Source organism: Misgurnus anguillicaudatus, chromosome 13 (genome assembly GCF_027580225.2).
Source record: "Misgurnus anguillicaudatus chromosome 13, ASM2758022v2, whole genome shotgun sequence".
Lineage (NCBI taxonomy): Eukaryota > Metazoa > Chordata > Actinopteri > Cypriniformes > Cobitidae > Misgurnus > Misgurnus anguillicaudatus.
Window position 1 is genome coordinate 22,509,506 of NC_073349.2, and position 27,943 is coordinate 22,537,448.

A 27,943-nucleotide genomic window follows, 5' to 3' on the forward strand; every position below is an offset into this window, starting at 1 on the left:
TACAATTTCTTAATAAATTATATATATAGCAGTCAAGGCAGTTTCATCATAACAAGCTTGCGGCAAGTAACCCCAAGTTGATACTACAAATGGGTAACATAAAGGTTATACAAAGGTTTCGCTTTGTTCGTTTATTATTTGTTCAGTCTGTGCTCACAAAACAATCATTATATTTTCAAAGCTACGACAGAGTGATGTGGATATAATTGAAGCCATGACCTGAAACTGTTATTGAATAGATGTGATGCAGATTCCACAGGAGGGACGGCAAGTGGGAGGTCGGGAAAGATTCAGTTGGGAGACGGAGATAAAAGGAAGGACGTTCCCTTTATTGTTGGGCCCAGGCAGAGGAGTAAAAGTAATCAAACGTTGGTAACGTAACAAAGCGTGAGTCCGACTTCTTAAAAGTGACATCATCTTTATTCTTACTCTCCTTAAAAGATAAAGGGGTCTTCAAAGCAAGGTGAAATCCCAAAGACATTACAATACCCCTTAATTAAGCAAGGAATAGCTAATGTATCTAACAGGCATTTGAGGTGAATTTAAAGAGACAGCTCAGCCAAAATGAAATTGTCACTGGTCCCCATCCACATTCATTGACAGCAGCTTAGACATGTGATCTCTACTTTCGTTCCATGGAAGTTATATTGGTTTGGAAACATACGAGAGTGAGTAAATTACAGATCTATTCCTTTAACCTCTCTATTGTAATCTATTGTACAGTGAGGCTCTCGATGTATTGAAATGAAAAACAGGATTGATCAGTATTTCATCTCTAAATGGATTTCACCGGCAGGTGCACCAACTCTCCTGAGAGGTATCATATCTGGTTTGGTGTGGAAATGCAGTCCAAGTTAGCCCAGTTAGCCAAACCTTTCTTTATCCAGCCCCTCCACATCCTGCGTAACCAGAACCCTCTCCCTGGACGTTGCCACCGGACGCTACTGTAACCGGAAGATTCAGTTCTCTCTGTCCACGACTCTCCCCGGGCTGCTCCAGTGCCATGCAGGAACAGAGGCATATTGCACACGGGCACCGAGCCACGGCAGTACCGGCCAGAGCGGATTAGTCGTGATGACAGGGCATTAAATGTGTAGAATTCCTTAGTGGAGCAGAGCCGATGCGCACTCCTCCCGCAGTTGGGCTTTGGGTTCAGAGCCGCGAGAAGGTTCACAGGTCTTTAATGCCTGCCACTCATTAGAGACTGAATGTCACACTAGCTTAGCTCCTTTTTCCTGCCTATCTCTCTCTCCCAGAGGGTCCCTTCTAGAGACCGGCACTTTTCCAGTCTTCAGATAGCAATGTTGACACTTTTCAACATGCTGGACACCCCACGAGAGCCATTTTTGATGAGAGACCATCCTACAAGTTTGACACACATCATCATTTCTTGCCTGGACACAACTGGCTCTCAAGCTAAACTAAACATACATGAAAAGGACTTTGTCAAGCAGAATGGAAGCTTTGCTTCTAAACTTGCCTCTTTTTTTGGAAATTATTGTGCAGTGCCCTTCCTTTAAAGGAAACATATCATGAAAATCATAAAAAAGTGCTATAATTGGATATCCAGTGCTTCTATCAACCTACAGGGTTCCCAAACCTTAGTTAACTTCAAATTCAAGGACCTTTCAAGGACTTTCCAGGTCCAATAACTTCAAATTCAAGGACTAAATGTGAAGTATGACACACTTGAAGTAAGAGCAAGGTTACATTGTGTTACCTTTTAAAATACATTGTTACAGTTCCCTTTTGAGGGAACTCGCGTTGCGTCACTGCGGTGACACTTTGGGGACGCTTCCAGGGGTAAGTGCCTCTGAATGAGTATATCAAATTCAACCAATGGTGAGGCTTAACGACAAAGACAGGGTGACACGGGAGCCAGGAAGTATATCGCTATCTGAAAAATTGCCAAAGACGGCGTTACAGGGACAGGAAGTATGGCAAAGAAGTATGGCAAGGGAGACGCAGGGTCTCGTTCCCTTCTCAAGGAATAACAGCTACATACGTAACCAGAGACGTTTTCATGTGTCAAACACAACTATGCAAAATAGCATTTTAGTATGAATCAACATTCGCATAAAGAAGATGTAAGCATTTAAAGCGAACAGTTTAGTATGTGTGCTTAAAAGCCTACAATTTTTATGATATTATTCTACACTACACAGGGAATAATATGGATTTTTTTCCAGAAAACTTGTTGCATAAAATAGATTCAATGACCTGTATCTATGCATGTATTATTTTCAAAAACTTCCCAGGGCCTTGAATTATTTCCCCCAGATTCACAAACTTTCAAGGATTTCAAGAACCCGTGGGAATCCTGAACCTAGAAAATGTGAAAAAGAACAACCCAGTAACTTAGTTTTGGCAAACCATTCTCTGCAAGCATGCGAAAAATAGGTAATTGAAATGTGGCTCCCCTTGTGATGTCAGAATGGGATAATACCACCTCTTAATCTGCACTATCCAACCACAGCGCTACCAGAGCAGTGCAGAGATAAACTCATTAGCATATAAAAGGACACACCCAAAAACGGCAAATTTTTGCTAACACCTACACAATTTTATCAAGTTATAATAAATTATCTATATGGTATTTTGAGCTAGACCTTTACATAACTTTGTGTCATGCAAATTTTCCACTTTTAACTTCCGCAGAAGACACGTTTGAAGCAAATAGTGCGTGTTTGCAGCAATAGCGTCGCCCAATTTGCATCATTCACATCGCCCCGCACGAGTTAGCGTCTTTGCATTGACTTTGCATGTAAACAAATAGTTAAATTCGCTTCTGTTGTGTACAAGGATTTGTGCTCATATTTATTTATTAACTCCATTCCAGCATCTATGGATATATTCATGGCAGTCTATACACAAGTTAATCTGTACACAAGTTGGGGAAGTACAATGTGGCATCCCAACCTGCATGTCTTTGGACTGTAGAAGGACATCGGAGTACCCAGAGTAAACCCACAGAGTAGTCAACAAAGTGGTCCACTGATCCACTGTGCCGCCCCAATTTCTGTTCATAAGACTAACTTCAGAGCTCTTTACAAACTAACTTTCAAACTATTGTTTGGTACAGAATCTGACCTGAACAAACGTTACCATTTTCTTTTGATTTCTGTGTACGGAAGCCATTGTCAGATCTCATAGATCTGCTTTCTAATTAGTTTCCATGTTTGCCTCAAACTCTGTTATGCTGTTTGTTGAAAGCCTTTCTTCATCCTTATAAAGGACTGTGGTGATGTGGTTGTTCCAGTTAAATAAATTGTCAATCCTTGGCTCGCATTTCTTTCAAATCTCACTCTGACAATTTAAAAGCAGAGCAGCGCTTTTTGTGCGTATCACCTCCCTTCCCGCCTCCCCCTCTCGCCTTAAACCTTCTTCCTCATTTTGAGCAAATTGGTTTATCTAATTTTCCAGCAAATGCTTGAAATGTATTCCGACTCACATTCTGCCCATGAATGCACACGGGGAGAGATATAAAGATAGATATAAGTAGCCCTGACCATCTTGCAGAGAAAAGAAGACGGGTTCCCACATATGACGTCTGACAGCATTAGAAGTTACACCCTACCAATGCCTCAAAAATTCCTGTACTTTTTTTTAGCATATACCAAAATACAAAACAAACTTAGCGGTCAACAACAACTCATCTGTCTTAACTTCCTGCTCATTTGACAAACAGGGAAATAGACTTTAAATGTGTCTAAAAAAAAAGAAAGGTTTCTCAAAGAACCATTCAAAGGTATTTAAAGGAATATTCAATTTTCTTAAAAGAAAAATCCAGATAATTTACTCACCACCATGTCATCCAAAATGTTGATGTCTTTCTTTGTTCAGTCGAGAAGAAATTATGTTTTTTGAGGAAAACATTGCAGGATTTTTCTCATTTTAATGGAGTTTCAAAGGACTATAAACAATCCCAAACGAGGCATAAGGGTTTTATCTAGCAAAACGATTGTCATTTTTGACAAGAAAAATAACAAATATACACTTTTAAACCACAACTTTTCATCTAGATCCGGTCCAGCGGGACCTAACGTAAATGTGTAGTGACGTAGGGAGGTCACGTGTTACATATATAAAACGCACATTTGCGGACCATTTTAAACAATAAACTGACACAAAGACATTAATTAGTATCAGTTGACATACAACAACGTCGGAACGGTCCTCTTTCAACACACCTGTAAACACTGGGACGGAGTTTCGCGTTCGTCTTCTGTGACCTCTTGACGTCATGACGTATTGCGTGGGGTCACGCTGGCGCATCACGACCGGATCTCGACGAGAAGTGCTTTAAAAGTGTATATTTGTTATTTTTCTTGTCAAAAATGACAATCGTTTAGCTAGATAAGACCCTTATGCCTCGTTTGGGATTGTTTATAGTCCTTTGAAACTCCGTTGTTACATGTTGAGTTAAGTATAAAATGTTGGGCTCTATTAAAATCCATTAAAATGAGAAAAATCCTGCAATGTTTTCCTCAAAAAACATAATTTCTTCTCGACTGAACAAAGAAAGACATCAACATTTTGGATGACATGGTGGTGAGTAAATTATCTGGATTTTTCTTTTAAGAAAATGGAATATTCCTTTAAAAGAACCTTTCATAATTAAAAGAACCTTTTGAAACAAAAAGGTTCTCCAGATGTTAAAGTGCACCTATTTCATTGCTAAAAAACAACATTATTTTGTGTATTTGGTACAATACAATGTGTTTGCGTGGTTTATGGTTCAAAAAACACAGGTTTTACTCTCTTCCTGAAACACACAAATTTTGAAAAGTTCCCTGATTGTCCATCTAATCTGTACATTGTGACTAGTCAAAATACCTCTGACGTCAGCCAGAAACGTGACGCTCCTTACTATGTTTGAAAGATTCGGTTACAGGCTGTGAGTCCGAAGCGGGAGAAATTATGACAATGTTGGTCTTCTCTACATCACCAATCCCAGGAAGTAAACTGTTACCTCCAATCCGTGTGTTTGTTGTAGTCCAAGAAAAGAGATTTATGTTGGATACGATAACTCGGGTCATCATTTACTTTGGGGTATGTACGTCTTGCATATCATTAACATGTACTAATTCATTAACTGTGAATCGGAAAAATAGGTGCTGAGCCATTCAGCCAAAAATGGTTCTTTTAGGCATTGTGTAGCACCTTTATATTTAAGAGTGTAGAAGAATTACATCACCCTGAATAATTTGCAAAACCCTGCCCCACACACTCACGGTTACCAACTTATGGTTATTTCAGGCAGAAAAATGAAGATGCCAGAGCAGCGGGATGGATATGGAGGAAATACAAGAGGTGTCACATTCAGTAAGAGTCACGCAACCAGCAGCAATGAGACTGCTTAATACCTCTCAGTCTGCCATTAATGAGTCACTCCAGCCCTGGCACACGGCACACAAATGCCCTTGCTTTTTGGGGAAGGTTGCCTTCCCTCCTACCTGTGGAACCGACTATCCCGATCTAAATCAGAAACAGCACCACGTCCTTTCTCATGTTCTGGAAATGGATGTTGGTGTTGTTCTCACGTCTGTGTCTGTGCAACCTGACAGATTTTTCTTCACACATTATACCGGGCTGAACTGAAGATGATATCATTTCACAATAATGGCTGACATCCTCAAATTACCTTCAAAAAAACATTAATTAATTTTGACTGCAAGCACAACACTGCAGGTCAAACCCGTTAAACTATCAGCTTCAATTAAGAAGGCAGGCGTTGATCTAAAGCAACGTTTTTGTCTCCCTCATTCCCTTAGACTACTTCAAACTAGACTAAAGATATGTGAACCAGTCTGTGAAAACCCAGCTGAAGTCCCTGTTTTCAACATAAAATCATTGTATATAATATAAAAAACATTTTGTGAAAACATAACCTTGATATATTTAATACTTACTGTGTGAGGTCATGACAAAAATTGAAATGTGAATTCATGATTGAAATAAAAATTTTATGCGTCCATCTCATCATTAGATTTTGAGATTTCACAGACAGGTTCACATATACATAACATATTCCCTTAAACCAAACCAGACTTAAAAGATATAAATACAACGCGTAATGCCTGATGTAAACTGGCAAGCTTTGAGCGACAAGTGCATTAGTTATCCAACAAAAATCAGAATTTTCAACTTCACTATGCATCTCATCATATTACATGGAAATAAACCCAAATAAACAACCATATCCCACAATGACATATTTGCACTTCAAAGACGAAATATTCAACAAAACGAAACAGAGCCTCTGGTTACCAGAACCATACAGGGAAAACAACCGAGCTGAATAAGACAAGACACAAACATTTAACGGCGGGTGCTTTCGACGTCTATTTTGGGATTGACATTCGTATTCAAATTGTTCCCCTTTAAATAAAAAGGCACTTGTCACTCTGTAAAGAAAAAATGGAGGGATAAAGCAGAGTATTCAATTCATAAATATCCCATAAATAGGCCCACGTCTTTGATTTGTCAGAGAGGACTTTTGGCACAGCTAAAATTGATATAAAGGTGATGTGCGAGTTCAACCCTGTTTCACGAAATTATGTACCTATAGTCACGTAAATTTGTGAGTCTTTCCGTAACACTGACACGTTTTTCTGTCTTTTTGCGTGAACATGTCACATATTTCTGATTACTTGTCATTGTCACGTATTTGTTACTCAACTGTTTTGTCTTTTTTTCCAACCATTGACACTTCGGTTTAGGGTTAGATTTGGTGTTTGCGTTAGAATGTCACTTTAAAGCAACATAAAAGAGTTTTTGCTCTTTGCTCCCCCTACAGGTTAGAAGCGGAATTGTCCATTACCACTGTCATAAGCACTGCAGCATAGCTGGCTCTGATTGGATTGTAGGTCTGCCGTAAAGCAAGTTTTTGTAGTTTTCACTCAAACTACAGGGCTGCAACCCGACGGTTGGAAACTTCTTTAGTGCGGTTTTGGCCGATAGAGGGCTGCAAAGCGAATGTGAAAGTGCCGTTCACCCTGTTTCGAGTGGATGAATGACTGAAACCTTTTTGGAAACGTTATTTAAAAACTCTTTGGTGTTGCTTTAAGTATTGGTTTATTACCGAGCCCCTAAGGTGACATTGGAGTAAAAAAAAATCGAAAGTTTAGTTTTATGTTCTCACGTGAAACTTTCATGTGCTCACGCGAAAACTTCAAGTGCAGAATTATTTTTTTAAGTTTCGATTTGCGTGCTCACGTGAAACTTTCGCATGCTCACGTGAAACTTTCGCGTGCTCACGTGAAACTTTCACACGCGCACCTGAAACTAAACACGGTAGTTTCACGTGCGCATGCGATAGTTTCACGTGCGCACGCAAAAGTTTCACATGTGCATGTAATAGTTTCACGTGCGCACGTGAAACTAAACTTTATTTAATTTTTGCTCCATGTCCACTTAGGGGCTCCGTAGTTTATGCCTTTGTTCATGATTTATTTTTTATATTTTATGATTTTTAAACCACATTGTAAAAAAATTCCGTAGAAATTACAATGTTATTGCAGCTGGTTGCCGGTAATTTACCATAGATTTACATTTATGTAAATTTTACCCTAATGCCAGGCGACAATGGTAAGAAAATAGGACAAAACAGTTGAGTAACAAATACGTGACAATGACACGTAAACAGAAATACGTAATATGTTCACGCAAAAAGGTGGGAAAATGTGTTAGTGTCACGGAAAAGACTCACAAATTTACGTGACTATAGGTACGTAATTTCGTGATACTGGGTTGGCGAGTAATATATGTGGCTATAGCAGGCATTCAGATATTATACAGCGAGGCACACCAGCTCACCTGAGTGCTCCTCATCAGATGTCATTCATTTAAAAAAAAAAATTAGGGGGGCTTTTAATAAAGAAACGGAAAACCAAAAACACTGAACATGCGCACATACACAAAACACTAATGTTCTCTGATGATATTGCTGCCTGTCACTTAATGTGAGAAACCCATGCATGCTTTATGGGATCAATTGCAATAAAACAGCAATGCCTTGACTGAGCTATGAGTTTATGAATCTCCTTTGAGAAACTCAGTCATTTAAAATCCCTCCAGCTTACGGCAGCGAAACAATGTTTAGTTTCAATCTCCCCGCAGCCGTCGCACGGAGGGTGCCGCGCCGCACAACAGACTGAACACGAACAACAAATAAAATGCAAAAATCAAGCAAGCCACCGTCTCATTTCCATTAAATGATAAAGTAGCTGGGCTGAAAAGAAATGAACTAATTTAAAATGGCTGGCCTGTAGGTCAAGGACAGCCGGAGCAAACAGTCTCTGATTTTTCCTCCCACAGTCAAACAAATAAAAACATTTTACATTTTCATTTTCAATACCGAAATCTAAGAGGGTTGTTATCTTTTCTTATTTGTTTGATGCATTGTGTCTGAAATACCTTTAGGCTTTGATAAACGTACTTAAAACGCATTTTCATATGCAGATTATTGGTTATATGGATTTGTAAGATAGCCCAGCTTTCACAGAGGAAACAGCATGCAGGCATTTGCTGAAAGCTAATAAACAACAGAGCCAGGCTAAACAACTCACATGATTCTATAATAAACCATTTTTTATTATAAAATGACTACTTTATAAGGCTCACGCAATGCTTTGAACCCTGGGAAAACATTTTAAGAAGTCTCGAAACGGTACAAGAAATACTACCAATCAGGGCAATAAGCTCTACGTATCTACAGAGACACTAAGTCGGACTCAGAGGAAATGAAGAAAGACGAGAGATGAAGAACAGACACTCCAATGAGAATTTCAAGGCTCGTGTTCTAGACTAAACAGCCCTGTGATGTCTATCGACTGGATGTTCACTCATCAACTAGTTAGTACATTTTAAAAATCATATCCTATTTCCAGGGAATTAAAACATCCGTGATGTATTAAGTTGTGCTGGAACAGATGGCCAAAAATGATATACAGTGAAATTTTCACTTACAAACCGCTGTGTAGTTTGCTACCAGAATATGCTGAAATATTGAATGCCAAAACATAAATGTTTTATGTGCAGCTCATAAACTACTGCGAAATTAAATTTCCACCAATGTAAAAATTAGACTAATGTTAATAAACACTTTATGAACCAGCTGTTTCCAAAAACGCTCGATCTATGTCCAGCCGTAAGAATTACAGTAAGGAAATCACGGTGCTGTTTCAAAAACCTCTTCTTGCCACAAAAACGAGGAAATCTGCTAATATCTGAACTGACTGCAGAGTCTCTAGAGAGGTTTCCATTAACACATTGTGTCCGTTTCACTGCCTGAAATAAACGAGGTTTTATCTCTATGAAGTCAGCAGGAGTTAAAAAAAGACAGCGGCAGATGGCGGAGAGAGGTGACCTTACCTCATTGGTGTTCCACCTGTGTCTCTCTTTTGGCAACGTGGAGCATTTTGGTAGACATTCAAGCAGCTTTTTAGGCAGGTATATTTTCAAATGTCCATGTTCATCTGTGGAGAAAAAGCACATAACGTCTTAGAGCTGATTTATTTTATTAATCATTACATGTGATTTATCACAATTATGTTAACATATGGGGCGTTTCCCCAGACATGGCTTATCCTAGTCACAGACTAAATTGCATTTTTCAGCTACCTTAATTTAAAAACATCTTGCACTGACCATATATAAGTGCCATTCTTTTGTCTCAAGATGCACACCATGGTGATTCTCGCGAAATTAGACTTATGAGGTGTCATGAAACATTTTGACAAAAAAGTAAATGCTATCAAAACAAGAAACATACAGTTACAAACATCTCTTCATGTATTATCTTGCACATGATTTCAAATTACATCATACAAACAAACCAATCTTGCTGTTTTTTCCACATTTACTGGGTAACATTTTCATTACCGCAATGTGTCCATGACTGGATTTGGGTTCTTTGACATGGAAATATTTATAATTAAAAAATCTAAAAAATAAAAAGCTTCAGTGCATGTTATACTATAAACATTTACAATAAAGAAACATGTGGTATTGGTGATCATTGGTAAATGTAGAGACAATAAGAAGGAATATAAATGTGTCCAAGACCAATTTTCTCATCCTCCGCAACAATTTTCAATCATTGTTTAAGCCCTCAAACTTTTTTTTTTTAAATAGTTGGAAGGGACATAATTGACTGTGACACTCAAGATGGCTACCAGGTAAGCAGTTCTTATTTTTTCTCTCCGGATAAAAATTAAAATTTTGATTGTCATAGTACCTAGACAACTTTTTAGTTCTCATTACCGAAACATGAGTTTGATAATGCATATATTTAAAGTAATATCATGATGCGGTAATGATTATTTTTGATAATGAAGATCTAAAAAATGTAAATAATTCTATAGGAAATATTTTTAAACCTATTAAAAAAAAAATAGGTTTAAAAATTTTTTTTAAAACCTTTAAAAAAATGGTTATAAGTTCAGACCTTAATCTTATATGTGCAAAAAAATGGCTTCAAGGTCTTTTTAAAAATTCTGATGCTGGACACCTTCCAAATCTGGATTTCGTGAGAATAATTCACCAGTATTGTTTTTTGTAAGGTTTGTTTGTAAAAACTTAGCCTGGGTTTCCCCATGCTGCCTTGCGCGCAAATTTATTCACGCTGCAAGTCTAGCATGGAAACTATGGCCCTTTTTTGCCCCTGAAATAGGGAACCAATTACAGAACAGGGAGGTACTCAATAGACATTCGTAACGCCCAATAAACGGCTCTGTCCATCCCTTAAAGGAATATTCCATTTTCTTAAAAGAAAAATCCAGATAATTTACTCACCACCATGTCGTCCAAAATGTTGATGTCTTTCTTTGTTCAGTCGAGAAGAAATTATGTTTTTTTTTTTGAGGAAAACATTGCAGGATTTTTCTCATTTTGATGGACTTTAATAGACACCAACAATTAACACTTAACTCAACACGTAACAGTTTTTTTCAACGGAGTTTCAAAGGACTCTTAATGATCCCAAACGAGGCATAAGGGTCTTATCTAGCAAAACAATTGTCATTTTTGACAATAAAAATAACAAATATACACTTTTAAAGCACAACTTCTCGTCTAGATCCGGTCGTGATGCGCTAGCGTGACCCGACGCAATACGTCATCACGTCAAGAGGTCACAGAGGACGAACGCGAAACTCCGCCCCAGTGTTTACAAGTTTTGATAAAGAGGACCGTTCCTACATTGCTGTATGTCAACTGATACTAATTAATGGCTTTGTGTCAGTTTATTGTTTAAAATGGTCCGAAAATGTGCGTTTTATATATGTAACACGTGACCTCCCTACATCACTACACATTTACGTTAGGTCGCGCTGGACCGGACCTCGACGAAATATTGTGGTTCAAAAGAGCATATTTGTCATTCCTCCTGTCAAAAATGACAATCGTTCTGCTAGACAAGACCCTTATGCCTTGTTTGGGATCGTTTATAGACCTTTGAAACTCCGTTGAAAAAAACTGTTAAGTGTTGAGTTAAGTATTAATTGTTGATGTCTATTAAAGTCCATTAAAATGAGAAAAATCCTGCAATGTTTTCCTCAAAAAACATAATTTCTTCTCGACTGAACAAAGAAAGACATCAACATTTTGGATAACATGGTGGTGAGTAAATTATCTGGATTTTTCTTTTAAGAAAATGGAATATTCCTTTAACCACGCCTAAAATACGAGAAAATTAGCATATGTTTCCCAGACCACGTCTCATTCTCTATGAGACTGGTCTGGTGTTAGCCAGGCTAGTAAAAACTACTTAAATGTCTCAATATAACTAAGGCCTACTGGATTAATCTAAACCCTGTCCGGGAAACCGCCCTATAGTGTTCATAGCATGGATGCAATACATTTACATTTATGTATACAGCAGATGCTTTTATCCAAAGTCACATACATTTGTATCAATATGTGTGTTCCCTAGGAATCAAACTTACAACCTTTGTGCTGCTAATGCAATGGTCTATCTGAGCTAGTACAATAGCAAGCATCTACTGTTTTATATTAGATTACGATCATCCACTGCGGCCATTCTGCATTTTTTCATAAACAGCACATAACAAGGATCATAAATTAGCAGGTGCCAATTATTCTGACTGCAAAGAGCAGCTACAGTAATAAGCAACTCATAGAGAGAAGGTAAAACGTTTGAGTGAATGAAGTTTTGAATTAATGGGCCACACAGTGCCGTGAGGAAAAAAGAAATATTGTGACATATTGTGATGAGAATCATCAAACTTTGGTTGTTTCTGCGGTGGAAGTCCACTCTCAAAGGCTTAAGGGAACTGATGCTAAGCTTTATTAAGACTTTAACTGCCCAATAAAGTACAAAGCCACCCCGATCCTGACTGCTAGAAAGAACAGTAAAACCACAAATGCCAGCAGAAGATAAAAGAAAAAGAGAATACAATTTGTTCAGGGGCAATTAAAGCAGGGCTATATATCAGGCTTTCTTCTATTCTTAACATGTCTGTTTCTCCTTTCCATTCCTAAGGGCTTGGCGGGCCAGTCAAATCACACCATTTAACTTTCATTGTTAAATGAAAGTTCACTTTCAGGGCAGAATTTCGAAATTACAATGAAATTGTCTACAGCTGTGAATTGAGACCAATTATGATCACCTTGTTATGACCAACTGCTGATTATATATATTCGCCTGTCACCAGCACCAACATGACATTCACATCCCATTCCAATAAAGCCCTAGCAATATGGCAGGATCGTGGAAGGAGGAAGGAAGATTTTGGCCACACAGCAGTTGTTCTCTCAGTACGGGGAAAAGTTTGCCTTCATGATGTCATACTAAAACCATCAATTGACTTGGACAAGGGATCATAATTATGTACAGAAAGTTGCCTATGTATAAAAAGTCACAACACCCTCAGGGAAAAAAGGAACAAAAGTTGTCACTGGGATGGTACCTTTAAAAAAGGTCTTATTATGTACCATTTTGGTACAATTGAGGTACCAATATGCACCTTTTTGATACAAAAGTGTACATACTTTTTGAAAAGGTACCACTTCAGTGACAACTTTTGTACCTTCTTGTGCCTTTTTTTCTGAGAGTGTGAAAACTTTTTGCTTGATAATTTAAGTCCCTAATACACTTTTTTAACAATTTCTCATTAATGCAATTATCTAATCAACCAATCACATGGCAGTTGCTTCAATGCATTTAGGGGTGTGGTCCTGGTCAAGACAATCTCCTGAACTCCAAACTGAATGTCAGAATGGGAAAGAAAGATGATTTAAGCAATTTTGAGCGTGGCATGGTTGTTGGTGCAAGAAGGGCCGGTCTGAGTATTTCTGCTCAGTTACTGGGATTTTCATGCACAACCATTTCTAGGGTTTACAAAGAATGGTGTGAAAAGGGAAAAACATTGAAAGTGAAAATGCCTTGTTGATGCTAGAGGTCAGAAGAGAATGGCCCAACTGATTCAAGCTGATAAAAGAGCAACTTTGACTAATAACCACTCGTTACAACCGAGGTATGCAGCAAAGCATTTGTGAAGCCACAACACGCACAACCTTGAGGCGGATGGGCTACAACAGCAGAAGACCCCACCGGGTACCACTCATCTCCACTACAAATAGGAAAAAGAGGCTACAATTTGCACGAGCTCACCAAAATTGGACAGTTGAAGACTGGAAAAATGTTGCCTGTTGTTCTGAACATGTCCATCCCTTTATGACCAAAATGTACCCATCCTCTAATGGCTACTTCCAGCAGGATAATGCACCATGTCACAAAGCTCAAATCATTTCAAATTCTTGAACATGACAATGAGTTCACTGTACTAAAATGGCCCACACAGTCACCGGATCTCAACCCAATAGAGCATCTTTGGGATGTGGTGGAACGGGAGCTTTGTGTGCTGGATGTGCATCCAACAAATCTCCATCAACTGCAAGATGCTCTCCTATCAATATGGGCCAACATTTCTAAAGAATGCTTTCAGCACCTTGTTGAATCAATGCCACATAGAATTAAGGCGAAAGAGGGTCAAACACAGTATTAGTATGGTGTTCCTAATAATCCTTTTGGTGAGTGTATATCTACATACAACTTTTATTTTCAGAAGTTTGGATAAACTTGGTATGAATTTGATGGTGAAAGAGAATTGGGCATGACTTTTTTATATTCATGTCTGAATCATTACTTTGTAAGCTTAACTTGTTTCAACACAAGCACAATGATAGATAACCAAGACAACCCAAACTAGCACACTAACAGTGAGTCAAAACTGTAAGATAATATCACCATCGAAAACACTCTCACCATTTTGCTGAGTCTCTAATTATGACACAACAATCATTTTAGTTATGTACTAAATCCTGTAAATGGATTCGCTTGCAAATCAGTCGATGCGCTTACACGACACCGCTCGTGTCATTGATGACATATCTGCTGCAGCCTATTACACCATCTCCATGTTCGTTACACAGTCGACCGTTTATGCAAAATTGAAATTACCCTTCGATGAAAGCCCGTTTCTTCATATCAGCACTTTCTCGAACGCCATGACAGAAAATAACCCATAATATGAGAAAGATATTTGCTATTTTCTGACAGTAGCATCAGCCAAACTAGCTGGTGATCCTGTTTTGAATCTTTCATCCTTCTCCAGTTGTCATACAATCAACAGTGATATTGCAGACATCTGTATATGTCAACGAATAGGATTTTATCATTTGTTTGGACTGGGAAATGTGGGTCTAAATGACATAATCACATTATGGATCTTCAGTGTTTTTTCATCGCCCTCCGTCAACACCCGAAATATATTAATTCAATGAAGAAACGTTGAGAAAAATCACTCATCACTGTCTGCAAAGCCAAATCTGCTTTGTTTTCCTGATCATAATTCATGTTATAATCAAAAATGAGGTGACTGGAAGAGGTTAAATATGAGAAGCATCCCTCGGATAAATATATATTAAATCTAAATATAAACAACATCCTCAAGAGTTTTGCACTGAGTTTTAGTTTAGAAATGCTGACTTTAAGTTGTCCTTTTGTCTTCCTATATCAGCTTTGAAAATGGTTACGGTGAATGTGCTCAACAAAGCCTTATAGTTTATTCAAGGAATGTGATTCTCAAGTGTGTTCTTCTTGTTACCTGAACCCTTTTCAATTTGTCTGAGAACCCCAAGAAGGCTCGGGCTTCCTTTTGTGAATATAAAACAAAGTCCTGTGTCTCAAGCGGAAGCTGACCAGAAATCAAAGATATGCACTTCAAATAGTAAACTTTGTGTCCCCAGTGCTTCTTAGAGACAAAGTCACCCTGCCTGTCCATTCTATAACGCCTCTATTTTTAATTTGCTTAGATGTTTGGAAGTCATAATTTAAAGGATGACCTATGTCTTATAGAATTAAAAAAAAAATGGTTTAGAGAAAGAGAAAAATGACTTTAGGAAAGGAATGTAATCCCAGCCTGAAGCAAAGTACTAACAAAGGGTTTACAGCGACCAAATAACGCCATGAAACAGCAGAGTGACTCTGTGCTCTTCCGTTTGGTGCACAGCCACAATGATAATTTTTCGGGACGTGCTGAATGCGACATACAATGATGGGAAAGATTGTAAAGGGGTAAATGAGTTTTACAATAGAGAACAGATACTGATATCTGAAATTATTTGACTTGCTCATACTATTAGCGTAGGGCACCTGCTGATGATAACAAGGCATCTTCCCATACACACAGACAAAACAGTGTATCTATGTTTCAACCAGTGGCAAAGGTAAATCAAAAGTAATAAAAAAAAATAAAAAATAAAAAATTCAGTCACATGAGTAACCAATACTTGACAATGATACAAAAATAGAAATCACAAAAAAAAAAATTGTGACAGTATCATGAAAAAGAATAAAAAAATTACGTGACTATTATAGGTACATCATTTCGTGAAACTGCGTAGCTTAAAGGAATATTCCATTTTCTTAAAAGAAAAATCCAGATAATTTACTCACCACCATGTCATCCAAAATGTTGATGTCTTTCTTTGTTCAGTCGAGAAGAAATTATGGTTTTTGAGGAAATCATTGCTGGATTTTTCTCATTTTAATAGACTTTAATAGAGCCCAACAATTAACACTTAACTCAACACGTAACAGTTTTTTTCAACGGAGTTTCAAAAGACTATAAACGATCCCAAACGAGGCATAAGGGTCTTATCTAGCAAAACGATTGTCATTTTTGACAATAAAAATAACAAATATACACTTTTAAAGCACAACTTTTCGTCTAGGTCCGGTCCAGCGCGACCTAACGTAAATGCGTAGTGACGTAGGCAGGAGTGCTGTAAAGGGGGGGTAAACAATGACGATTCTCGGGGCCCACGAGTAAGAGGGGGCCCAGAGAAGCCCCCAAAATTGTGGTGCTAAAAATATTTAATAGTAAAAATTATTAACTTTAAATTATTCTATTTGCTGTTTCCTGGTATCAAAAAATTTATTTGTTTAGGAAACACAAACGTCTGTGGGCCCCTTTCCCCCCTCTCAATTGTCATAAAATGGTTTAGTCCGCCCAAATTGTATAATTTAGGCAACACAGCTTGACTTCACTTATAGTGCTGGCAGAATATCAACTTGACTGACAAGGAAGTGAAAATGCCTCAAAAATCTGGAAGTCAAAAACGGAAAGAGAAAAAAATAAGAAGTGAAAGAGGCAAAGGGTCGACATTATGTTACCAAGGTGGGTTTGTAAGTAGGCCTAAATTGTTAGTGGACCGCCCGTCCATGACAATGATCGTAGCCGACGGCACTTTTCTGTGCTAACGCGCACGCTTTGTACACGAGGCCCCAGGTCTCTACGGTAGCATTTTTCGACAAGTAAGCACGTTTATTTATGCACGTGATTTATTTAGACAAAGTTATTGCAAATTTCAAACTGTCAAAATGACGCCTTGTTCATTCTAGTGTTAAAGATAATTACCACACTGCAAGAGGTGAATTTCAAGAAAAAATTCTTAGTATTTTTTTCTTGTTTTCAGTAAAAATATCTAAAATTGCTTAAATAAAGATGCTTTTTCATGATGAGCAAAACGACCCAAGAAAATAAGTCTAGTTTTTAGACCAAAAATAATACATTTAAGGGATTTTGTGCATAAAACAAGCAAAAAAATCTGCCAATGGAGTAAGCAAAAAAATCTTGAACATTTTTCTTAAACAATAAATTCAAGAAAAATTAGCTTACCCCATTGGCAGATTTTTTTGCTTGTTTTATGCACAAAATCCCTTAAATGTAATATTTTTGGTCTCAAAACTAGACTTATTTTCTTGGGTCGTTTTGCTCATCAAGAAAAAGCATCTTAATTTAAGAATTTTTAGATATTTTTACTGAAAACAAGAAAAAAATACTAAGAATTTTTTTCTTGAAAATAATTTTTTGCACTGCATAAGTTTAAATGTTGCGGTTAAAATGACTACTGGTGGCCGTTCTAGTGTTAAAAGTGCATGATAAGGGAACTCAATTTTCTCCTCATGTTAGGTCAAGAAAACGCTGGAAAAAATAACAATACACAGTTTTAGTTAAACATTCAACACTTCAAAAAATGACTTTCTTACTTAGTATTTTTGTCTTGTTTTCAGTAGAAATATCTAAAAATTCTTAAATTAAGATGCTTTTTCTTGATGAGCAAAATGACCTAAGTAAATCAGTCTAGTTTAAGACAAATTAATATACAATTTAAGTGAAATTTTTAAAACGAGCAACATGATCTGCCAATGGGGTGAGAAAAAATTGTGAAATAAGATTTCTTTTTTCTTAAACACTTAATTCAAAATTAAATAAAAATTTTCTCACCCCATTGGTACTCAAAATACCATAAAAGCGCATGATTTTATGTAAATTAATATGAAAAAAGTCTCAGCTGGGTTGGGGGCCCTGTCAAGATTCTTTTCATGGGGCCCAAAATCCTTAGCAGCGCCCCTGGACGTAGGGAGGTCACGTGTTACATATATAAAACGCACATTTGCGGACCATTGTAAACAATAAACTGACACAAAGACATTAATTAGTATCAGTTGACATACAACAACGTAGGAACGGTCCTCGTTCTCAACAGTTGTAAACACTGGGGCGGAGTTTCGCGTTCGTCCTCTGTGACCTCTTGACGTCATGACGTATTGCGTGGGGTCACGTTTGCGCATCACGACCGGATTTAAACGAGAAGTTGTGCTTTAAAAGTGTATATTTGTTATTTTTATTGTCAAAAATGACAATCGCTTTGCTAGATAAGACCCTTATGCCTCGTTTGGGATCGTTTATAGTCTTTTGAAACTCCGTTGAATCAGCTAAGTATTAAATGCTGGTGTTTATTAAAGTCCATTAAAATGAGAAAAATCCTGCAATGTTTCCCTCAAAAAACATCATTTCTTCTCCACTGAACAAAGAAAGACATCAACATTTTGGATGACATGGTGGTGAGTAAATTATCTGGATTTTTCTTTTAAGAAAATGGAATATTCCTTTAAACTATTTCGGATGTAAAAGCACAGTCTAAGAAAATGGGCTTACGTGAGTATAATAAAAATTATAGTAATTTTGCTCAATAGTTTACATTATAATACTTGTTTAAATAAAGACAAGTGTGATTAGTAACAATTTTTTAAATATTACCTTCATAATGCATAACATAAGAGGCTTTGGACACAACAGGAGTCTAAATAGACATTTTCACAAACACAGCAGGTGCAGTCTTGCAGTGCACTTTAAATGGCAAAATGAGTTTATGCGTTGTTTATAACAGTAAAATATCTAATCACTACGCTAATGTTTACAACAAAGAAAGCATGCTGGATAATAGTGTAGAACAGGAGTCTCCAACCTTTTTGTAAGCAAGTGCTACCACAATGAATAAAACAATCTGGGGGCTACTTTTTGATATAGTAGTCTACTCAAAACTTTTTGTTTTACTTTCATCATTATTTAAAATGTTAAAGGTCACGTTCTTCCTGATACCATTTTTTAAACCTAGTTAGTGTCTAATGTTGCTATAATAGCATAAATAATACCTGTATAATGATAAAGCTCAATGTTCACTGCCAGGCGATATATTTTCTTCAATAGAACTCCTCTTTAAAAGCCTACAACGAACGTACGGTTTGGACTACAGCCCTCTATTTCCTGCTTTAATGACGTCAGTAAAACAGTTCGTTGACTAAACTCCGCCCACAGGAATACGTCAGTCACCAGCTTTGGCTCAAACGGCTCTGCTAAGCTAAGCTGCTATCGAATCACAGCACACTAAACAAACTACACAATCAGAACTCTTTACATATTTCTGAAGGAGGGACTTCACATAACAAGGAAGACATCAGCCTGTTTTGAGGACAGTGAAAACAGCGCTATACAGATAAGTAAATTGTGTGAAAAATACCGCGTTTTTTTACACGTGAAACATGAACACATGTTATATTGCCCACTATAAACACAATCAAAGCTTCAAAATCACAGACAGAACGGGAGCTTTAACATACATAAAAAATAAATATGTAATAAATAGATATTATTTTTTAGGCTATTAATGGAATGTGCTTTGGCGGGCAACTCACAAACTCCATGCGGGAGACCACTAGTGTAGAATAAAATGGCATATCAAATTTCGCACACGATCTAATTAATAAATTACCTCTAATATGTATTTATGTAGGTATGTATGTATGCATGTGGGTGATTCTCGCGAAATTAGAATTATGAGGTGTCATAAAACATTTTGATAAAAAAAGTAAATGCAAAGTAAGAGTATTAAAATAAGAAGCATACAGTTACAAACATCTCTTCATGTACTATTTCGCACACGATTTCAAATGACAATATACAAACCAATTTCGTTGTTTTTTCCACATTTAAGGGGACGATTTTCAATGTGACTGGATTCATGACTGGATTTGGGTTCTTTGATATGGAAATATTTATAATTAAAAAATATAAAAAATAAAAAGCTTCAGTGGATGCTATACTATAAACATTTAACATGTTTATGTGGTATTTGGTAATCATTGGTAAATGTAGAGACAATAATAAGGAATATAAATGTGTCCAAGACCAATTTTCTCATCCTCTGTAACAATTTTCATTGTTTAAGCACTCAAGGAACTAACATTTTCAAAAAAAATTGTTGGGACATAATTGACTGTGACACTCAAGATGGCTACCAGGTAAGCATTTCTTATTTTTTCTCTCCAGATAAAAGTTGAAATTTTGTTTGTCATAGTACCTAGACCTCTTTTTAGTTCTCATTACCAAAACATGAGTTTGTAAATGCATATATTTAATGTAATATCATGTTGCGGTAATAATAATTTTTGATAATGATATTCTAAAAAATTTAAATAATTCTATAGGAAATATTTTTTAAATCCTCTAAAAATAATGGTTATAGTAAGTTCAGACCTTAATCTTATATGTGCAAAAAATTGGCTTCAATGGCTTTTTAAAAAATCTGATGCTGGACAGCTTTTAAGTCTGGACTTTGTGAGAATCGCCCATGCAGACAGAAGGACAGATAGACAAGACAGGCAGATTTCAGGACCCAGCCCCTTTTTCAAACTCAAAGAGAGTAACCCAAACTTGTGCATTACATACTGGGACTACACAGACTTACAGCTTATCTGGAATATTGGACAATGTCAAAATAAAGAGTTTTGGCATTCACAATGCATAACAAATAAAATCTCTTGGGTTGGTCTGAGAACAAAGCCAGTCTTCACTTTACTGTATAAAAAACAAAGAGATTTTAGACAAAACTTGTGTTGTGAAGCTCATATGTCACACTTGAGTGTGTGTTGTGGTAACCAAACATTTATTAATGTATGCCAGTAATCTCAAGTGAGTTGTATCATTTAGATTGATAAAAGCTGATTTAATTGGTTTGGACTAATCGCTAGAAAGAGTTTACTGATGCCATCTACATAACACAGAAGACAAATGTTACTAATTAATAAATGACTACATATAAAAGGGACTTGATATTTTAATATTTAATTATATTGTGGTTTACATTTAGCAGAAAAGTTGTTTCAGGGGTGGAGCAACTAATTACAATTTGATGACAAAACTGCATGATTAATGTTGCAATTTAACCCAGAACATGTATTAAGAAGGAAAATTTTGTCTAGGTTGTCGTTAGGTGGGTTGGTGGGCCTTGGTCATCATCACCAGAATCAGATAAGATGGGGTGTGCCTGCCCTTCTGTAATAATTTCAATCCACATACACATACTCGGCAAATACCCAAGGCCTGCCACTCATCAGAGACAACAAACTCATTCACTTTGACACACCCAGTGCTGAAACTATTCACTCCAGTGCTTATAATAAACAGTATGAATATAGGCTTCCACATGATTTACTATCTGTATAAGAATAATGAAAAGGAATATTGCGGTTATAAAACAGTGCGAGGGACCATAATTAAAAGGAAAAACATCTTGAATCAGCTGTCCACCGTGTTCGCTATAAATTAAATGCGGACGTTTATCAGTGTAAAATGCTATTAGGGACTTGAAGACAGGTACGAAACTGACTTGTGCGGAAAGTAAGCGCGCATCGAGGAGAGTGAAAAACATTTTCAGCTCCGATTAGATGACTGGTTGTTAATTAAAAAGCCCTCATACTAATAAAATCCTTTCTAACTCCTCCCAGAGCTCAACTTGAAAGACCTCTTGAGATGTTTGGGCTATGCTCCCTTTTTCACCAAATAAAATGAATGACATTAAAATGAGGGCTCGTTGCTCTGCAGTTAAAAGCAGATGGAGAACAGAGCAGAATGTTAATATACTAAACTTCTAACGCTGGCTGCTTTAATAAAGTGCAGTCTATCAGTGTCAACACGCTCTTATCTGACATTATTGCGGCTCCGGGACTGGGAATGAGCTCCGGCATCATAAAAAATACAAATGTGTACGGTGCCAGAGAACAAACAGCATGAAACCATTTGCAGAGAGTAAAAGGGGATATTATGTCTGCAGATACACCGAAGTACCGGCGACCGTCTTTGTAAGCCGTGCACACCAACAGGAGAGCATCAGAGGAGGAAGTCTGGTCTAACAACCCAACTGCATCCAAAAATGTGTCTGCCGAGCCTCAGCTGTAACGGCTTCCCACTTTGATCTTGTGGATGCAGACGACACGTCCCGCAGCGCGTCTCCAGACTCTAATTCCACCTTGTTTTCTTTATTTTCTTGCCTTAACAGCGGTGACAATGTGGACATTACCATAATTCTGTCTCCCAATCGGTGAACAACAATTTAGTTGTCAGATCCTAAAGTGCAAGGCACGCTGAAACCATAGCATATTTATATTGGAAGATGTGATGTGCTGACCTGAGCTGAGCCAATTACGACAGCATCTCTGATCAGGCAACCTAGTATCATGAAATTACGTACGTATAGTCACGTAAATTTGTGAGTCTTTTCCGTGACACTGACACGTTTTTACGCCTTTTTGCATGAACATGTCACATAGTTCTGTTTAAATGTCACTGTCACGTACCTGCTACTCAACTATCCTGTCCCACCTTCCCACCATCGTCGCTTCGGTTTAGGGTTAGATTTACATAAAATGACATACTTACCCAAACCCAACTTTTACCCTAATGCCAGGCGACAATGGTTTAAAAATCATAAAATATAAATCATGAAAAAATTCACCACCATTGAGTTATCTCGTCAATTATGAGTTAATATTTAACTAATAAATATGCCTTTCTGGACGAATTTCAAAGTGAAAGTGTAATACCGCTTTTGTCCACTAGATGGCGCCAAACCGAATTTATAAAAAACGGAAGTTAAAAAGACTTAATGATTTATTTAAACTGCCTTTATGTTTGATAGTCATTCTGAGTCTGATCTCTAACATAAATTCCTTTACAAAAACGCAATTTTGTAAGCTTTTTGCTCAAAATGATGTATTTTTGAAGAGAAATATCCATATTTCAGTGGTTAAATTAAGTGGAAAAAGTAAATATATAATGAAACGTTTTTTCCCCATTTTGTTTGTTTGTTTATTGTTTGTTTGAAAGCAGAGGGTGTGTTCTTTAATTTTATATAATTTGTATGTTTATATATTTATAGAAGATAATTTTTCCTGCAAGGAATTTTGTGAAACTTTTGTTAAAATCAGAAAAATGCACGTGACTATAGGTACATCATTTCATGATACAGGGTTGGGTCAGGAAGGCACCTAGTCAGGTGTATGTGGAACATAAGTGCAGAAAACAAAGATAAAAGCTGATCATAATACACTATGTTCACAGTCAAAATTACAACAGCTTTGACTCTTAAATTATCCTGTTTAGCTTGTCAAGCTCCTTTGCTGCATCCGAAATCCATAAAACATAAAAGGTAAAAATTACTTTGCGAGACAAATTCATAGTATTCGAAAAACGTTCCCGGATGACCTACTACTTCTGGCTATACTTTAAAGTGTGCATACGATTGATCTATCCCAGGAGGCCACGCAAGCTATAGGAGCCATACCATAAATCTATGAACTGAGCAGCTCTCACAGAGAAGTGATTTAATTTCCAAGAAATGTATTCCTGGTGATTTAATTGTACTTGTTAAACAGTGCAAACATCAGTTATAGTCCTAGGTCAAATGGCTCACATGAGAATGAAAACATGGTGGATGCAGTAGGTCCGAAATGTAGTCATACTATATAGCACGTATTGTTTTAATGATAAAGCAATAGGTATTTCATCTAATTCAGATTGTACTATCACAGTACACGATTTCAGATGCAATGCTTTTCTATTTTTGTGATAGCTTTGAATAGCATCTGTAACCATGGTGGCAGTGGCTAATGTAAATATTAAAAACGGTGACTTCCAAAGCATCATTCCATTACATTTACACATTTGGCAGATGCTTTTATCTAAACGTGTAATCATGCTGTATATTTTTATCAGTATGTGCGCAATGCTAAGCTACAGGAAAGTCCCGATGTTAACACAATTACATGACAATATTTAATAAATGAGTCCACTCAAAGCCCAATTCCATCAGTCAAAACTTAATTAACTGACAGTGCCTTTGAATGCTTTTTTATTTTGTTACCGAGTATAGAAGGCAGAATTTGGCTTGTGACCAAACCACAAAAATGATGGAAGCAGCAATGATGGAAGACAGTCACAGAATCTCAAAACCTTCAAATGGCACACAACTCTCACTTGTATTAATGTACTCAAAAACTGATTCACCCTCATGCTATAAAAACAGGCTAAAAAATAGAAAGTGAGATAGGATAGAAATGAGTAAGTAGTGGAGGTGGCAGAAAATGTTTTTTCCTGCTTTGGCTTGCCACCCACTCTGAAGGGAATTCTCTCATTAAAAAGGCAGGTAGGACAAAAAATATCAAGCAGGACTTGACACAGCTGAGCCGGCAGACACATGGGCACACAACAAGCTCTTTTTGAACTCAGAACATCTAACTGTTGGATTGTGGGTGTTTGAGGGGTTTGAGTGGGATGGCCTTCAGTCCAACACTTACTAACTGGAAACAGAATTTCCCAAAAGACATGTTGTTGCTTTTTGCAAGATGCTTCTGGTGATCTCTTCAAATAGGGCTTTTCTGTTTATTATTTCAGGGATATAAAAGACAACTACTTTCTGAACCAGTCTGTCCACTTTATTTGGGCCCTTAAACGTGCCACGATCTACCATGCATGTTTAACACAGATCGCTGCTCCAGTGCAATCCAGGCAAATAAACTGGACTTTTTACCATTTTATGCATATGACATAACGGGTCAAGATTTTTCCCATTAGTTTATATTAAGTGATATTATTTAGCACTTTTTTACAAGTATTACTACTGAGAGGACAGCATGCATTTACATGCATATTTTAAGGTCAATTGTAATAGTGTCTTTTATGTGAAAATATGTTTGCCAAAACTTCATCTACTGATGCACTGTCTGGATAGAAGTCACATGGTTAAAATCCCCCTCTACGTCATTTAATCATCCATTGATGAAAAAAAGCAGCAAATTATATAAAAATAATTTTTTTTTAATTATATATTATCAATACACTTTTTTTTATCTTGCTACATAATTGAAAATTTTATTTGCACATGAGCTAAGCAAGTTTATATTTAACTCATTCCCCGCCAGCCTTTTTTGAAAAGTTGCCCGTCAGCATTTTCACAGAAGTTTCCAGGAAAATTTTCTTTTAAAAATATATAAACAGTCGGAGCCGATGGTGTAGTGGGCAGTGTATGTAAGATAAATATATATATATATATTTATATATATATATATATATATATATATATATATATATATATATATATATATATATATATATATATATATATATATATATATATATATATATATATATATATATATATATATATACAGCAAGGAAAATAAGTATTTGAACACCCTGCTATTTTTATTTCTTTGTTTAATATCATTTGAGTTTGTCATTAGACTCTTTTATTGATTCTAGGAAGCTTTTTTACCCTCTGTCGTCGCTCCATAAAGCAACAAGCGTGTCGTCTTTGTTTGTTTGCCTCTTTGACGGCAAACTTCTGGGTGACGTGCTTACGTTTGGGAGGAGTTAAAGCCAATTTATACTTTTGCGTCGGGGTTACGCCGTAGGGTACGCCAGACGCTACGCACGTAGGCAACGCCGTCATGAGCATTTATACTTCTGCGTTTGTGTTGCTCTGCAGTTAACCGCCGAAATGCATAGGAGGAAACACAATGCATTCACGCCGACCAATCACAGATCTTGCGGTCCGCGTCGTTTCGACGTGTAGTTACATTTTTGAGGAGGTGCACGTCAGGTACTGCGAAGGCTACGGCGACAGGGTTCGCGTCTATGCGTATATTACGGCGTACATATAACGCGCACCTAACGCAAAAGTATAAATTGGCCTTTAAGGGCGATTTATAGTCGCGCGTAGGTTCTACTCCGTAGCCTGTGCGTAGCTCTGCGTAGCCTGACGCGCACCTCACAAAAAATTTAACAGCGCGTCAGATCTACGTGGACCGCAAGCGCTGTGATTGGTCCACCAGAACCCCTCCCGTCAGGTAAAAAAACTGCGTCATAGGTATTTCCGTTTGTGACGGTGAAAACAAAGATGAGCCAAGTTGAGGAGTGATTTAACTCAAACTGCATCAAAAGTCGCTGTTTATTTACTTCCATCATTGCTGGTCTTCTCAAATTATACACAACAAGTTGCTGTTTCTTCTTCGTTTGTGGGTTAACTTGCTAGGCTTCTTTTCTTTCACGTTTGTGCTGCTACTCTGGTTACACGCGTGGATACTGCCTACCAGCGGTCGCGCATGTGTACCAGCGGACGACGACGCAAAAGTATAAATGAAAACCAACGCGGAACCTACGCCGTCGCTGCTACGCCGTAGGACCTACGCACAACTATAACGAGCCCTTTATGCGCTGAAAGATGTGGAGTCATCAACCAGATGTATTTACACTTGTCCAGTTTCATCCGAAATGCGTCCCAGACCACCTCCTGAAGTGGTTTGAGCGATCGGATTTAAATAATGCGATTATAATGGGATTTTGGCAATACTGCGATTATACCTTACCTCATGTAAACACAATAATTCGATAAAAATAATGCGATTAAGCTCATAATCGCAGTAAGTATAATCACATTAAAAGAGGTGGCGTACACCATTTATAATCGCAGTATGCGTCCATGTAAACGCTTTAATCGCATTTATACCGCACTAACTGAAGTGCGCGTGTGTTTTAGTTAACTTACGCGCCTTAAGCACAAATTCGTTTAAAACTTGACATTAGGAAGTTTTACATGAACTCTGCCAACACGACTCGCTGTCAGCAGTCTGCCTTCATTCAGAAACAGCTCAAATAACACGACAGCAGTGTATAAAACCCTTAAGGGACATTATAACGATAATTATAACAATAAATATATTAGTGACCACATCAATAACTTCATGCTAATTCGCTCAACGAGCGCGGCATTACCCAATATTGGATATTTCTTATAATAAAAACTTTTTGCAATTGTTTACATGTTACTGAATATGTAAGTATGCTGTTATGGCATTTACACAGCGGGAAACCAGCAGATGTCCTCAACTCGCTGCGTTTCGCGTAACTAAACAATGAATGTAGTAGTTTGTGTAATAATATCTTACCTTTTGGCGTAGTCAGTGTGGTATAAAAAGCATTAAGTATTAATTTCACAGCAACTGCATCAGCACTGGATACCTGAGGTAATTTTATGTTATAGACCCCAGCAATGAATGAGCTTTTCTACTGCATTTAAGTGCGCGTGCACTTCAAGTTAAAATAGATTTGATTGGCTGTCAATGGTTTATCGTTCATCGTGTGCCAAAATCCCTATCGTTATAGTTGTCGTGTGAACTCTGCTATTATCTTTAATATAAAACGATTTTTAAAACTATATTTTTATATCGTTTTAATGTGAACGCCCTTTACAGGCACTGTCATAATATTTCTATCTTCATCACGGCACCGGATAATGAAATACATCCAACGTGTTTGTCATTTAACGTAAGTAAATTAAAACAGTGGACCATATATGTGAGTTCATCATTTGTGCTCTGCATTGGGCTATGTGTGAATAATCCGAAAATAAAAACTGCTTGTAAACAGGAGTGAAGAGGTTAGCTCCAGTCATGTAAACTGGAGTAATCTTACTGCGATTAAGTCCTTACTCGCATTATTGGAAATAATCGCATTATTGGTGTGCATGTAAACGAGCTCAATCAGTAAGAATCCAACTACTAACATGGGCTGTTTCTCAATTCCAAGAATGCAAAGAACAGACTTGCGTTCTCATGGAGATTGGTCTTGCCAGGCGACCTTGGAAGAACAAACTCAGAAGGTCACGAGAACACAGAATGCACTTGTGAGAATTGAGATATGTGCGATCTTCCTGCTGGTCACCTGACCTCGCCAGA

At 37.3% G+C, this 27,943-nt stretch overlaps 1 protein-coding gene across 12 annotated transcripts in view; it reads right to left on the minus strand.

Moving 5' to 3' along the window:
- Positions 1–27,943, minus strand: part of camta1a (calmodulin binding transcription activator 1a) — a 489,649-nt gene that overhangs the window by 450,259 nt on the left and 11,447 nt on the right. For all 12 annotated transcript variants that reach the window (XM_073875407.1, XM_073875411.1, XM_073875408.1 and 9 more), the window contains one exon: positions 9,376–9,479. In XM_073875407.1, the coding sequence (XP_073731508.1) occupies positions 9,376–9,479 (104 nt within the window). The remainder of the gene's footprint in view (positions 1–9,375; positions 9,480–27,943) is intronic.